The sequence below is a fragment of the Kryptolebias marmoratus genome, linkage group LG2 (assembly GCF_001649575.2).
Source record: "Kryptolebias marmoratus isolate JLee-2015 linkage group LG2, ASM164957v2, whole genome shotgun sequence".
Classification (NCBI taxonomy): Eukaryota; Metazoa; Chordata; class Actinopteri; order Cyprinodontiformes; family Rivulidae; genus Kryptolebias; species Kryptolebias marmoratus.
In genome coordinates, this window is record NC_051431.1 from 13,363,621 (window position 1) to 13,376,796 (window position 13,176).

General features: G+C 40.8%; 1 protein-coding gene across 1 annotated transcript; it reads left to right on the forward strand.

The window, feature by feature from the left end:
* The first annotated feature begins 1,510 nt into the window (after window positions 1-1,510).
* hepacama (hepatic and glial cell adhesion molecule a) lies at window positions 1,511-10,442 on the forward strand. Its single transcript, XM_017428943.3, has 7 exons — window positions 1,511-2,076; window positions 4,875-5,222; window positions 5,873-6,154; window positions 7,734-7,824; window positions 8,053-8,120; window positions 8,261-8,331; window positions 9,565-10,442. Exons 1-7 carry the CDS (start codon window positions 1,974-1,976, stop codon window positions 9,931-9,933), a joined length of 1,332 nt encoding a protein of 443 aa, XP_017284432.1. The 5' UTR covers window positions 1,511-1,973; the 3' UTR covers window positions 9,934-10,442.
* Window positions 10,443-13,176: the final 2,734 nt, after the last annotated feature.

Sequence of the window (13,176 nt, forward strand, 5' to 3'; positions counted from 1 at the left end):
ATTGAATTCTGACGGCGAAGGAAAAGACATACTCCAGAAAAATACCCAGAAAATCACATCAGTCAGGATAATATTGGACCTACATGTGAAAATGCATTTGTAAAGCACATGGTAACCTTAAACGACTAAATTTTGCCCCTTCCCTTTGCAAAGTTGGATTATTTTCGGAGTACATCATGAGAACGATCTGCTTGGTTGCCTTGTTCTACTTCTTAGACAGCTTGTCAGTGAGGAAAAGATCTCCAGTCTCCTGGGAGATAATTAGAGATGAATAAGGCAGGACAAACAGCAGGGGGCGCAGTTATAACCCTTATTTTTCCCAGTGGTTCTCCCACTGGCCTCGCCATCTTAAAAGGACCTTTATTTTTACTCCAAATAGATTACACAACTGAAAGGACAAATTGACTTTACATACACATTTGAAATAGAATTATACTTCCTAGAGAGTCAGTCATAACATTATGACCACTGACAGGCAGAAAGAGTAGCCTAACTCATCTTTCTAGTCCTCTGGAAGAAACACAACGATGGTTTCTGTCATAAAACATTCACTCAAAACTGTCTGAGCCTCACAAGCTGCTCCCCCGTCTCTCCCTCTGCCGGCTGAAAAGTGTCCCACTTGATTCAGAGCACATTAGAAGATGAGAGGAAGGGCTTTTAGCGAGGGCAGAGGTGGAGGGGAGAGGTTGGACTTTGATGGCTCCCTGGGAGGAGTGGTGGCTCCACTCCCACTGTCAGCCGAGCTTTCCTCCTCCGCAGAGGAGTGGCCTTTGTTTTCAAACAAAATGCTGTAAAATTATAAAAAGGAAAAAAAAAAAAAACACTCATAACAAAAGAATTTCTGGAGGTGGGTAAGATGACTTATAATGCTGCTGACTCATCAGAGCACGCAGGCTAATCTGGAACATCAGAGGCTGATGTAACATCTGGGGATTTTACACATGGCATCACGTCTGAAATAATGAAATCTAACAAACTTTCCAAAAAAATAAATAAATAAATAAGCTGATTGGCAGAGAGGAGAAACATCTGAGGCTCTTAAATCTTTAAACAGTATTTTGGTGTCTTGCCTTAATTGTACGCACTTTTTCCCTCCAGGAAAGAACTTGATGATTTTCTTTCGTTTCACACAGTTTTAATATGAAAACACGGCCAAGAAGGCTGTTTATCTTCGATGCATTCCTTCCTTCCTTCTGCTTAATAGCCTTTAAACATCATCTGTTGCCTGAATATAGCTTCTACTCCACCTAGAGGACAAAGTAGGTACAACCTTCTTAATTAGTCTTTCAGCTGTTGTGCAGTACCACTGATGAAGCTCCTGATAACTTAAGCTACTGTGGAAGATTGGCACAAAAAGAGGCTTCAACATTGTATGCTCAAGGTTGAGCGGAGGTTCGGTTAATAAGAAATAACGTGAGTTTATTGGACGGGTCCAGTTCGAAGGAGGGTTTAACAATGTGACTAAAGTGGGCCAAAGAGGGGGGGCTTCAAGTGGATTCCTCTCAGAGTCGCTTACTCAGCTGAAGTATTTTTCCAAAGTAGCTGAACTTAATGTTAAGTTTTTGATTGTTCCCTTTGAGTTTGTTTTAGAATGTGCTCTTAGAAGAGGGGGGAGCTTTAAATGATAACAGAAACGTCCCAATATAAAGTTGCTTTTAAGGTAGTATTTTCCGTGGGTTTTTTTTTTTAAAGGGGCAAAGTTGAGCAGAAGAAAAGAGCAGATCTACAGTGTGTCTCTGTCTCACAAGCGCACACACAGATACACACACACACACACACACAGTTGGCTGTTGTTGGCTGTGATGACTGGGGTGCTGTGGGGAGAGTGGGGCTCAGTGTGGCCAGGCAGAGGCCAGTGCAGCAGGCAGGCAGGCAGGCAGGCAGTGGTGGGGAGTGCTGAAACCACAGAGACGTGCCCGGGGTGGATAAACCATGTTCACTAAGTGGGAGAAAGGCTCTTCCCAGGACACAAGATGAAGGTGGAGAGGACGTCCTCCTCTACAGGCAACAGTATCAGAGGCATTCCTCCACTACTGACACTCTCTGGCCTCTTCTTCTTCCTTATCACCTTCACAGGTAGGTCCAAACTTTTGTTAATGTATCAAGAAAACCCGATTATTTGTATACTCTCAATAACTAAATGCTAATTAAACTGCAAAATTTATCAAACAGAAGCCTGACTGAGTTCTGTTAACATATGCTTATGACTTCAACGTCTGAGTATAATTCTTAAATTACATAATTATTTTTTGCAACACTATAAACCTGAATAAAGCTAACTCACTTTCCAAAGTGAAGTCAATGTATAAGTTAAATGAGTCTTAGATGGTTAGGAACTGGCAGCTGAATGGATTTGTTCCTGGGTGGTTCTCGAAACTGAGCTCACATTTTAAGCTTGAAACAACCTGGGGAGGTGATTGAAAGCGAAGGGGGCTTCTTAAAAGGAGTTTTGAGGAGAGAGCTGTAAATCAGACAGAGTCAGGCCTTTGTTTCACTGAAACTTTTTTGTATGTTCATTTGGGAGAAATAAGGAGGAAAAGACAAAAGTAAATAACAAAACAAATAGTGTGGTCTGATTTCACAGCAGTACCATGGGTCCAGTTTACCCAACCGGACCAGATTTGGCAGAATAACTGGATTCTGTGTCCCTCTCCAGCTTCAGCAGTGACAAAGATTTTTTTTCCTCTCTCTCTCTCTCTCTCTCTCTCTCTCACTCTCTCTCTTTCTAACCCTCTCTCACTCTTTTCAAGGGAGGAAACTAGTCCCAACAATCATGCCCTTTGTCTTATTGCCTTGGCAACCCTTGTCAGGCGGACCAAATGGTTGCCACGGCAATGAGGCGATGCCCTGCTAACTGCCTCTCTGCAAAGAATAGTGAGAGTCCCTCTCTCCTTCTCCTCCCTCTCTCTCTCTCTCTCTCTGTCGGGCTGATCTCTCCATCACTGAACAGTAGGATGCCCCCAACCGGCCCACAGCCAATGTCTGGACCTCCATGTGCCCAGCTACAGCTGAGTTATAGGAACCTCCACTGTGAACATAATAACTTGGCTTTGTTTGGTTTCCAAGACAGGGCTCCACTGTAAAGGTGAAATGTGACTCACGCTATAAGACTTTATCCCTGTACCCCTGTGGGAGGGGGACAATAACTGAGGAACACAAATCAAAATTAGTATGTTACGTGTTCTCTGCGAGAAGTCCGGGTGGAGGGACTCCTGGAGGGAGCTTCTGAGAAACTGATTTATGAAGATGTGGCTGGACATTATGGGCCCAGTTAAAAACCAGCATGTGTGCCATAAATGAGTCTTTGAATTCCTTAAGATTAAAAACACAAAACAGCTCAGATAGAACCCTGAAAGAACAACGACTCCTGTTCTAATCTCATGGTAAAGAGATCCTTCAAAGATGTTTAGATTTTGATGCTGAAGTAAACACCACATTCTGTTTAGTTTTGCTACATTGTTGTTGCACATTTTAATTGCATGATGTTTGACAAAAGGTGAAGGGGGAAAATACTGGTTTTCCCAGTGTCTGTGTGTGCTCATGTGCCTGTCTACTCCCAAAATATCTCAAGAACCACTGGATGAATTTTATTAAAACCCACACGAAGAGGGATGAACCTTCGGACTCAACCCAAGTGAACGTGGCTCCCACAGCTAATTGACATTAGCCAACACAAAAATGGCTATAGCTCAGTCTGATTTATAGATACTGAGCTAAAGCTTAATGTGATAGTAGCTGAGAGTCATTCCCAACACATTCTCTGAGAGTGACATCCAGCTGTATCATGCATAATGTTATTTTTAAGGTTTGACCAAAATGGCTACAACTCTGAGTACTCTGATTTATCAGAAATGGTGGAGTGTAAGGCAGCTGCTCGTTCTTTCTGGTGATCCTTGAAGTTATAAAATGTACATTATACAACTGTTTTATGAGGTGATGTGGACAACTTCAAGAAGAAAAGTTTGGAGCACAAAGAACTGAGGCAGTTCAGCAGTTCACCATCACCAGCTCCCTTTCATGTATTTTGAATGGCAGATCTCTACAAAGACAAAAAAGGGAAGAAAAACATATGGAAGGGAAAAGGGGAACCCACTGGAGTATCAGTATGATTTTTTTTTTAAAGAAAAGTGAATGTCTTTATTGCATACACTAAAAAACATCATTTTAAAAATCATAAAAGTGATCAATGCTCAACTTTCTACAGAGTTTCCAACACTGTTAGAGAACGTGATGGGAAAATACTTCCCTTTACTATTTTTATTGCAAAAACGGGTCTTGGAAAAGGTCAGGTGGAAGCGTTTATTCACGGTGTTTTATCCTGTTTTGTTTTCAAAAGGTTTGCTGTTGCTGTATTGATCTTAACAAAAGAAAAATGACCAATGAAAAGGTGAATTCTGCTGTAAACATTACATGCTTAGAAACTCTTTCAGAGACGGTTTTGGTCATTTTAAGGCTAATTGTTCGATGTGTTTATTAAGGAATACTGTAGGTTATGACAGGTAACCCTACAGTAACAACTGAATACTTCAAAACAAATGAACAAATGAAATTTTAAGTTAGAGGCAGGATGTATAATGCAGTCAAAGGAGAACATGAGCAAGTATTAATATTTTAACTGTACTCCACACTGAATCTTCTAAACCTTGGGTGAACTAGAACATTGTCTTCCTACTGTTCTGCTTTAGATTTCCATTAACAGTTATTTAGTGTCATTTTGATTTGACTCTAATTATAGCCCTCAGTTTTTGACATGTATCTGCTCAAAGCACCAAAGGCTGCAAAGGACTTCCTTTTATTCACTCAGACAGTCCCAGTCCATGGATTTCCTCTCATCAGTTCAGGACCTCACCTCTGTCCCATTGACCTTTCCACAGGTGAGGCTTTGGGGGTGAATGTGACCAGCCAGACCCAGGTGGTGAAGGGCACGGTGGGCAGAGAGGCCCTCCTGTCGGTCAGCTACACCAGCAGCAGCTCGGCCAAGCCCGTCATCAAGTGGCAGCTGAAAAGGGAAAAAGTGAAACCTGTCACTGTTGTGCAGTCAATAGGAACAGGTGTTATAGGAAACCTGAGGCCCGAGTACAAAAACCGCATCCAGGTGTTCGACAATGGCTCCCTGCTGCTTCACAACCTGCAGCTGTCGGATGAAGGGGTGTACGAAGTCGAGATCTCCATCACGGACGAATCGTTCACTGGAGAGCACTACATTAAGCTCACTGTGAACGGTATACTAAATGATTCTCTCTCTTTATTTGAACAAACAGGCATCTTAAAGGAATAGTCCATATCTTTTTCAAGCAGGGATTTGAAAGTTTTTTTTCAGTTAATATCTTACCTGTTGTAGACAGCTCTTTGAACAGCTTAGGTCTGGAGGAAAAAGATTTATTCTGACCAAATTGGCAACCTAACAGCTAGCCCGAGCGGTGCCTAAACCAGAGTGAATAGCTTCTCAAAAAAATATGAGCAGTTTACTTGAATGCTGTTTTATACACCTTTACATTACCATCAGTTTTGCATTGCTTTGTTGTAACAGCAGAAATGTGTTGATATTCCCAAGAGAGGTGCCCCAGGATCCACCAAAAGTGTTACAGCTAGTTTCTAGTACCATGATTGTGCTAATCAATACTCACAACGTTGTATGTGAATAATTATGTAATGCAAAATTGACAGTAATGAAAATAATTTTACATTTGTGTTATTGAGAAAAATAAATACATACAAGAATTAAACAGAAAGATATCTCAATAAGAGGATGTGATTGTTTTAGTGAAAGGCAACTCATTATCTATCTGACTAATAAGAGGTCAACAAGCCTCTCATGTGTTTCAGTTGCAGCATTGAGCTCATTACGCCTTTATCCTGTTGTCCTCCTCAGTTCCAGTGTCCAAACCGTACATTCAGATGATGGCCTCCTCGGTCCTGGAGTACAGCGAGTATTTCAACCTCCACTGTTCCCACGATAACGGCACGAAGCCCGTCTACAGCTGGCTGAAAGGAGGGAAAGTGCTGGCCAATGACTCGCGTCTGCTGCTCTCACACGACCAGAAGGTGCTGACCATTTCCCGTGTTCTGATGTCAGACGATGACATTTACGCCTGCACCGTGGAGAACCCCATCAGCAGCATAAAGAGCACTCCTGTTCATCTCACCGTCTACAGTAGGTGGCCTTCAACATCACTTGGATCTTAAATCGTACAAATTTACACCAAGTTAACGAGCTGATACAAGACTTCCTCTTGGGTGCTGAGAGGTAGGGAATGGTATGAAGTGCAGAGTGATAAGTCTTGCTTTCAAACCCCTAAAGTACTCATCTCTTAAATGGAGTGAAGCGCTAAAAGAAGAAGAAATGAAAGGTGAACGCATCTACAAATCACAGTAATCACAAACAATACATACATTGTGTTAGGTTGGTTGTTTAGGTTTAAGTAACTTTTCAGCAGTGATGCCTTAGATGAGGTGTCTTCAATTAAACTTCAATTTCTTCACTTGAAGAAATTTCTCTCCAGCAAAGGTCCAAAATATATACGTATTTATATTCTGTTTTAATGACAGCCATGCTAGTTTTCCTCTTTCACCATATTGTTACTTTCAGGCCTGTTCTTCTCCTTAGGTTTAAAGCTTCTCTTTGCATGAGAAGAAGTAAACAGCGAGCCAGATTGGGGAGATACTGTAAATGCTAGAATGCTAAAATGAAAGAAAAAAATGTAGAGAAGCTCACCTTAAAATGAAGTACCTAATTTATAAATAAACACCAGTTGTTCGTTTTTATTTTTAACTTTTTCTTCCTGTCCTTCCTTTCTTGTTCTCTATAAAGTGGTTGAGATTAGAGACAGCAATCCACTTTTGTCTTGGCCTCACTCTAAATAGCCATCAGCTAATTAATTTGATCGGAATCACACTCCATTTCTCCGAACTGAGGATTTTCGAAGAGCTCGGCATCTGAAGATTTTTAACTGTTCGCAACCTTTCCACGGAACCCCACTTCAAAACAATCTGAACTATCCCTTTAACAAACCTGGGAATGCGTCTTGTTACGAACACTGTGCACATTGTTTACAAACCATCTATTTCCACAAGCTTGCAGAAGCAATTATCACCTCATGCTGACCAATCTGTAAGTATGCTGGCCTCCCAAACAATGTTGTTTACAACAAGCGCAAACCCCGGCTGTGTTTGTAAGAGGGCTGGCTCAGAGCGCCTGTCACTGGGCGCCACTGTAGGATCACATGTCAGGCAGAGGGAGAGGAAGAGGCACTCTAATCCAGTGAATGGCCGGTTATTTATGAAGTGGCAGAATAAAAAAGGAGGCAGGTGGGGAGGACGTTTTGCCTCAGTGGACCTCAGTAATTCTGACTTCATTATTGCCATACTGCTCTGTGCTGCATGATCGGACAGCTGCGGGCCCTCTGACATGCTCGCTGTTCCCTCTGCATGCATAGCAGCACAGCACAGAGTCTCAAAGTGGCTGCCCTAATGTCCTACTTCACTGATTCCTATCCAAGCCAGCGCATTCTTTAAATGACAAGCAATGTAAGTAAAAAAAAGAAAAAAAAAAGAAATGCCTTTTTTAATCTTCCGAGATCTGCACTGTCAAAGAGAAATGACAAGTAAAAAGGTTTTGTTGTTAATGTTAGCAGATCACACATTAAAATGAAGATGCAGTTCAGTGTATGAAGTCAGTTTTTTCTTCTTCTTCTTCTTCTACTTGTTCTTTCCCGTCTACCACTCTGGTTTAGGACGGAGTTCGTTATACATCATCCTGTCCACCGGAGGCATATTCCTTCTAATCACCCTGGTGACAGTTTGTGCCTGTTGGAAACCATCCAAGTGAGAGTTGTTCTTTTTTTTTAATTATATATTTTTTTCTTCCTCTCCTTCTTTTTCTCTTTTAACCTCTTTCTTGTTCTCTCCCTTTCTCTGGCTTTGATTTAGCACTGATATTGTGACTAGAATTTCAAGTAGTTACCTACTCCAACTTATGTCTGCTGTGGAGAAAAAAGAAAGAAAGTGGCATTTAGCTTGTGTGTACTTAACAAGAAGATTGATTTGTTGTAGAAAGAAGCACCGACCTGTCCCCCAGAGAGCTCCTGTTTATGTGGAGCAAAGTGAAAACGGCCATGATGGTGAGGAATAGTTTGCTTTATGCTATTTATTATATTGTCATTAAACTTTAAATCAGGTTGCCAGCCATGCTGCTAGAATATCAATGCTAACTTTTCTGAAAAATGAAATTTTTTTCTACTGAATAATCTATGTTCTGCAGTTGATGTTGTGCCCAAACCAACAACACTTGGTCGAAGGAGCCCAATGCCTCTTTATGTTCTCAATGAAGACGTGAGTCACAAAATTTATATTTTGCAATGTTACAGCGCAAGGACAGTACTGTGATTATACAGCCACATTCTGGGGCCTTTTTTTGGAACTAAAAACAGGATCCTAAGAAGCCTAGAACAACAAGTGCTTCTAATGTTTAAAAATACATGAGTCACATTCACCATCCTAATTTACCAGGCAAGCAAATAGTTCTTCTATTGTTCCAAAGGCAAAGTACAGCTGATAGTGAATGTCTTTAAATTTGCAACTAATAGTTTAGAAACAGAACCTTAGACAAAATGCAGATGATGGCTTCATGAAAGAATAACTTGAGATAAATTAAATGCAAAGCTGGTAAAACCCTTTTGTTGTTGATAATTTTTCTCTGAAAAAAAAAAAAACATTTTGGAAGACCATAAAGTATTAAAGAAAAATGTTGACCTCATTTGATTTATACAGCAGTCAAAGGAAAGCACAGATCAGTGGTTCTCAAATCATTTAGATTCTGACCCTCAAAATACCATTAGCATAGGTTTGTGACCCCAGTTATTGTTGGAAAATGATAATTATAGCTAATAGGTCAAAAGGTTATCACTGACAGCATAAACAACTAATAAAGATTTTTTTTTATCAGACTATAATAGCAGGTCTTTTTATATATTTGTTTTATAACAAGGAAAATGTGCTATCTTGTGCTGAAAGTAGGTAAAAAGGCAGTACAGAGTTTAGTTTTTTATCACAAAATGGCTCCGCAATAAGGACCTAAACACCAGCTTTTCTAGTTTGTTACAAATTCATCATATGAGTTGGCCAAGAACCTCAAAGATGTGCACCTATACAGAAATAAATACGATTTGTGAAACCACCTAGTGACTTCAGCACCATCAGTTAGAGTGAAGTGCTGCAGGAACTGTCTCTCACCTCACCCTTACTCACCAACACAGCTCTGTGACTACCTACTCGCCAGCTTAGTGGCATGGCAGCAGCAGGTTGACTTTAACCAGGGTTGCATTGTTGCTCCTGTGTGTGAGCCAAAAGTACAAATATGTGCGGGTAACAGCTATGTCAAATAAAATTTGATAACAGTTCATCACAGCTAGTTAGTAATACTTCTCTGTGGATAACATTCACTGGCAGTAAGCATGCTACAACTAATGCAGTGGTTGAAATTATTATTTACATATGAGGTGCAATGTAAACAAAACAAAACAAAAACAGGATATTTCTGACATGACTATCATCTGTTCATTTCAGGAGACTCTGGAGCGTCTGGAAGAATGTTCTGGCATTGCTGCCAGCCAATCAGAAGTTAACGTGCCTTCCACCTACGTTCCCGTCCTCCCCCCTACCTCCAACAGGACTGAGCGGCCCCTCTGGTCTGCCCCTCGCAGGTACCCCCGCAGCCCCTCTCCACTGGCGCAGCCTCTCCCGCAGCCTCTCCCCGCTCCGCCCCTGCGCCCCATCTCCTCCCCAGCTCGCTCTCCTGCTCACTCCCCAGGATCGTCTCCACGCAGTTTCAGCCCGATTCGAAAAGTGCGTCCTCCGGTGGGCATCCCACCCAGCCACCTGCCCGTGGAGGCCGAGGGCCTAGATCCCAGCGAGCAGACTCCTTCACAGCACTGACAGCCGTCTGGATGTTAGTCTTCACCCTGGGATATGTGAAATACCGTACGCTTGTAGTTTGTCACTGTTCTGTTGCCCCTCTGCCACGAGAATAATGGGGTTCATTCATGACGCAGAGTTTCTTTATGGCTATGCACAGAGTTTGTCCTGATCTTTTGATGAGCCGCTCAAAAGAAAAATCCTGACCACCAGCATGTAGGGCACCTCATAAATGAAGGCACAGTAAGAAATTCCACTTCTGAAATATGCTATACCTCTTCTTGAAATGTAAGTTTTGATATACACTTGTACATATGTAAGTTAATAGTTTCACATTTGAGTTAATTATTTTGTCTGTTTTTTGTGTTTTGTTTTATTTTTCCTTTCCAGACATTAATTAAACCACACACAGAGCATATTTACTCCACATTAGGTGACTTTATAACCTAAAGTTATAAAAAAGAAACTGTTGTAAGAAGTTGTATCTTGTCATCTATTTTTGTGACAATAAAATACACACCTCATCTTTATTTCCTGTACTTTTTTTTTTTAATCTAAACTTATTTAACTTTTAGCTCTCTTAAATCTCAGAGAGCTTGACTGTAATACTTCTCCTGACCACTAGGTGTCACTCGAAGATTTAATAAAATACTTTATCTTCAGCCACACTGGTCAGAAAACACTTCCAGAGGTTTACAGGTTAATAAATAAATTTTATACACCTTACTGCTTGTGACTTCAAACATGACATCACATTCTAGATTATCGCTTATGTTTTTATGTAATTTACTTATTTGCATTTTTACTTTAACTAATAAAAGATATTGATGAGTAAGACATCAACCTGCAGTTACTGATAAGAGGAATCTTAACAATAAAAATATAGTAATATTCTATAGTTTTTAATCACAATTTGAGCAGTTTGCCTCAAAATGGCCGCTCCACACTTTAGCTCATAGACCATATCACAGTGTTCCTGCCTGTCTTTGTTCTCCTCAAGGGTTAAATTTACAATAACTTTACCTTTAACACACCAGTTTGTGTGTTCAGTTCTAGAGGATTAGTGTGTTTTTAACTCTGTTTTGTTGTAAATTGAGCTCTTGTGCTCTGCCTTGTCTTTCTGCATGCTGTGCGTGTCGCAGCACGCAGGTGGCTGCTTCTCAGTCCTGAGCAATCAAACTCCCAGATTCTCTCAGTCTGACACCCAAACATTGTCACAGGCAGCAAAACTAATTCCAAAGATTTGTGTCCTCAGGCTTAATGCTGAAGGATTAAAATAATAAATAAAAAAAAACTTATTCTCTTGTTGCTGCATTTCAATAAATACTTTCAGGTGGATGTTTGAAGCGTATTTAGTTGGTTGTAAAGGCTGCGCATTAAAAGCTACTTGGTTAAAGTGAGGAAAATATGGCATACATAAAATAAAATCTGTAAATAAAGGTCTAGTATTCCTTGAAGGAATGGACATTGCTCGACACCTTTCATGCCAGAATTTTGGATCAAGATTGGACTGACTACAAATGTCGATCAGTCTTAGATGGACATTCAGTGATGACTTTCTCCAAGTTTCATTCAAACTTGTCTCGTGGCTCATGAGATATTTTGACAACAGACAGGCTGACGCACACGCGGACACACCCACACTTTCACACATACACAATCGCGGGCAAAAACATTATCGCCCACCTTCACCTTTCACTGATATCAATGGCTCCTTCTTTTCCTGGATTCTCCTGCCTAGTCTTGGCATTCAGTGAAACCAGAAAGCATTTTGGGATGTGCAACATTCATGTCTTGAGGAAACTTATAATATTGCGTTTATTTTCTGCAGCTATTTCTGTTTTGCTTTGAGCTCAGCTTCATTTTTAGACACCTTGATTCAAATGTCAGTGTGTCTTTAAATGAAAGAATCTTGTTAGATTTTTATGGTTTTTAACATTTCTTTAGCAAAGACTTGTATTACGCAGCAGTACAAAGTTATAACAAAAATATATGTTTTTACACTTTTACACAGAAGTACATTCTTCCGAAACTTTTGAACCTAAAGTCCTTATTTAAATCCAGCCTTCAGTCTAATCTCTGCCTCTGCTTTTGTCTGCATACATTGATTTCATTTAGTTTTATTTGCACATTTTGACATTTCCACCTATATCCTCTTCACTCGTGCACATCGAACACCACTGATTTAGAAATGTTTGATTTGTGTTTTGAATTTAATACATTTTGTTAGCTTTTACATATGTTGTGTCTTTTAGTCCTGGTAATAACGACCCATTATGATCTTTAAAAGACTATCTGAAGTGTCTAAATGCTCAATCAGGGTCCTGCGCTGTTATTTGCCTTAAGAAATGTGTGTCTCCAAGTGCTTTTGAATCATCACCCAGCCTTATCTTTCCTCTTTCCGGCATGAAATGACAAAGCCCAATAAGATTCTCATTAATTAAAGTGTATTTAGATGCGTGGTAAAAGGGTGAAAATGCATGCACATGAAGCGACCTGGTCTATCGCTATTATCAGGATAATGTGCTCCCTTTCAGAGGTCCATCTGGACATCCTTTGTGATGGAGATCTGCATGATGTTGCTGATTACTTTTATCCCAGATTGTATCTTCCACCACTGAGGGTGTGAGCCTTTCGGTTGCATAACCTCATCAAGATCTGCCTGGTTTGATCTGCTCATTGCTGCCTTTGTTCTGTTTGAAATACCACTCTATTCACCGGCCTGCACGGGCTCATGAATACGCAGGCAGCTCACAAACATGTGCATAATCACATGTGGAAAAAGAAATGGCGTCAGATGGTAAAAGTGGGTCATTTCTATTTGGCTTGGAAATTTTCTTTCGAGTCGACCGTGATCTCACACGCTGAATGCTAGTCAGTCTGTCCTGTCACGTTTTCTCCTGTGTGACAGAAGAGCTCAGGAAGGATGTAATTGGACTCTTGGGAAGCGCATCACATTGAAAACAGAAAGGGGTGTGTGTGTGTGTGTGTTTGCAGGTGACTGGAAAAAAAGGTGTCCTCTAAGGTGATGTATGTTCTCCTCGTCGAATTAATTACCTCCTGCCACCTGACTGGGCCTTGCCAATACCGTCCTTGTTAACACCAGTCGCTTGAAGTGAAATTCCCAGCAGAGACGAGTGACTTTATTAGTGGAAGTCCCAGTGACAAAACTTTATTGAGGTCAGATAACAAAAGGATAATGGGAGAGGCCAAGAGCCGCAAAACAAAAGCGACTTGATGCAACAGTTCCTGCTCACACGTGTT

Coding starts and splice junctions, on each gene's coding strand:
- hepacama (XM_017428943.3), top strand. CDS start 1,974: ATGAAGGTGGAGAGGACGTCCTCCTCTACAGGCAACAGTATCAGAGGC. Junction 5,223..5,872: donor CATTAAGCTCACTGTGAACG/GTATACTAAATG, acceptor TGTCCTCCTCAG/TTCCAGTGTCCAAACCGTAC. Junction 8,121..8,260: donor AAGTGAAAACGGCCATGATG/GTGAGGAATAGT, acceptor TATGTTCTGCAG/TTGATGTTGTGCCCAAACCA.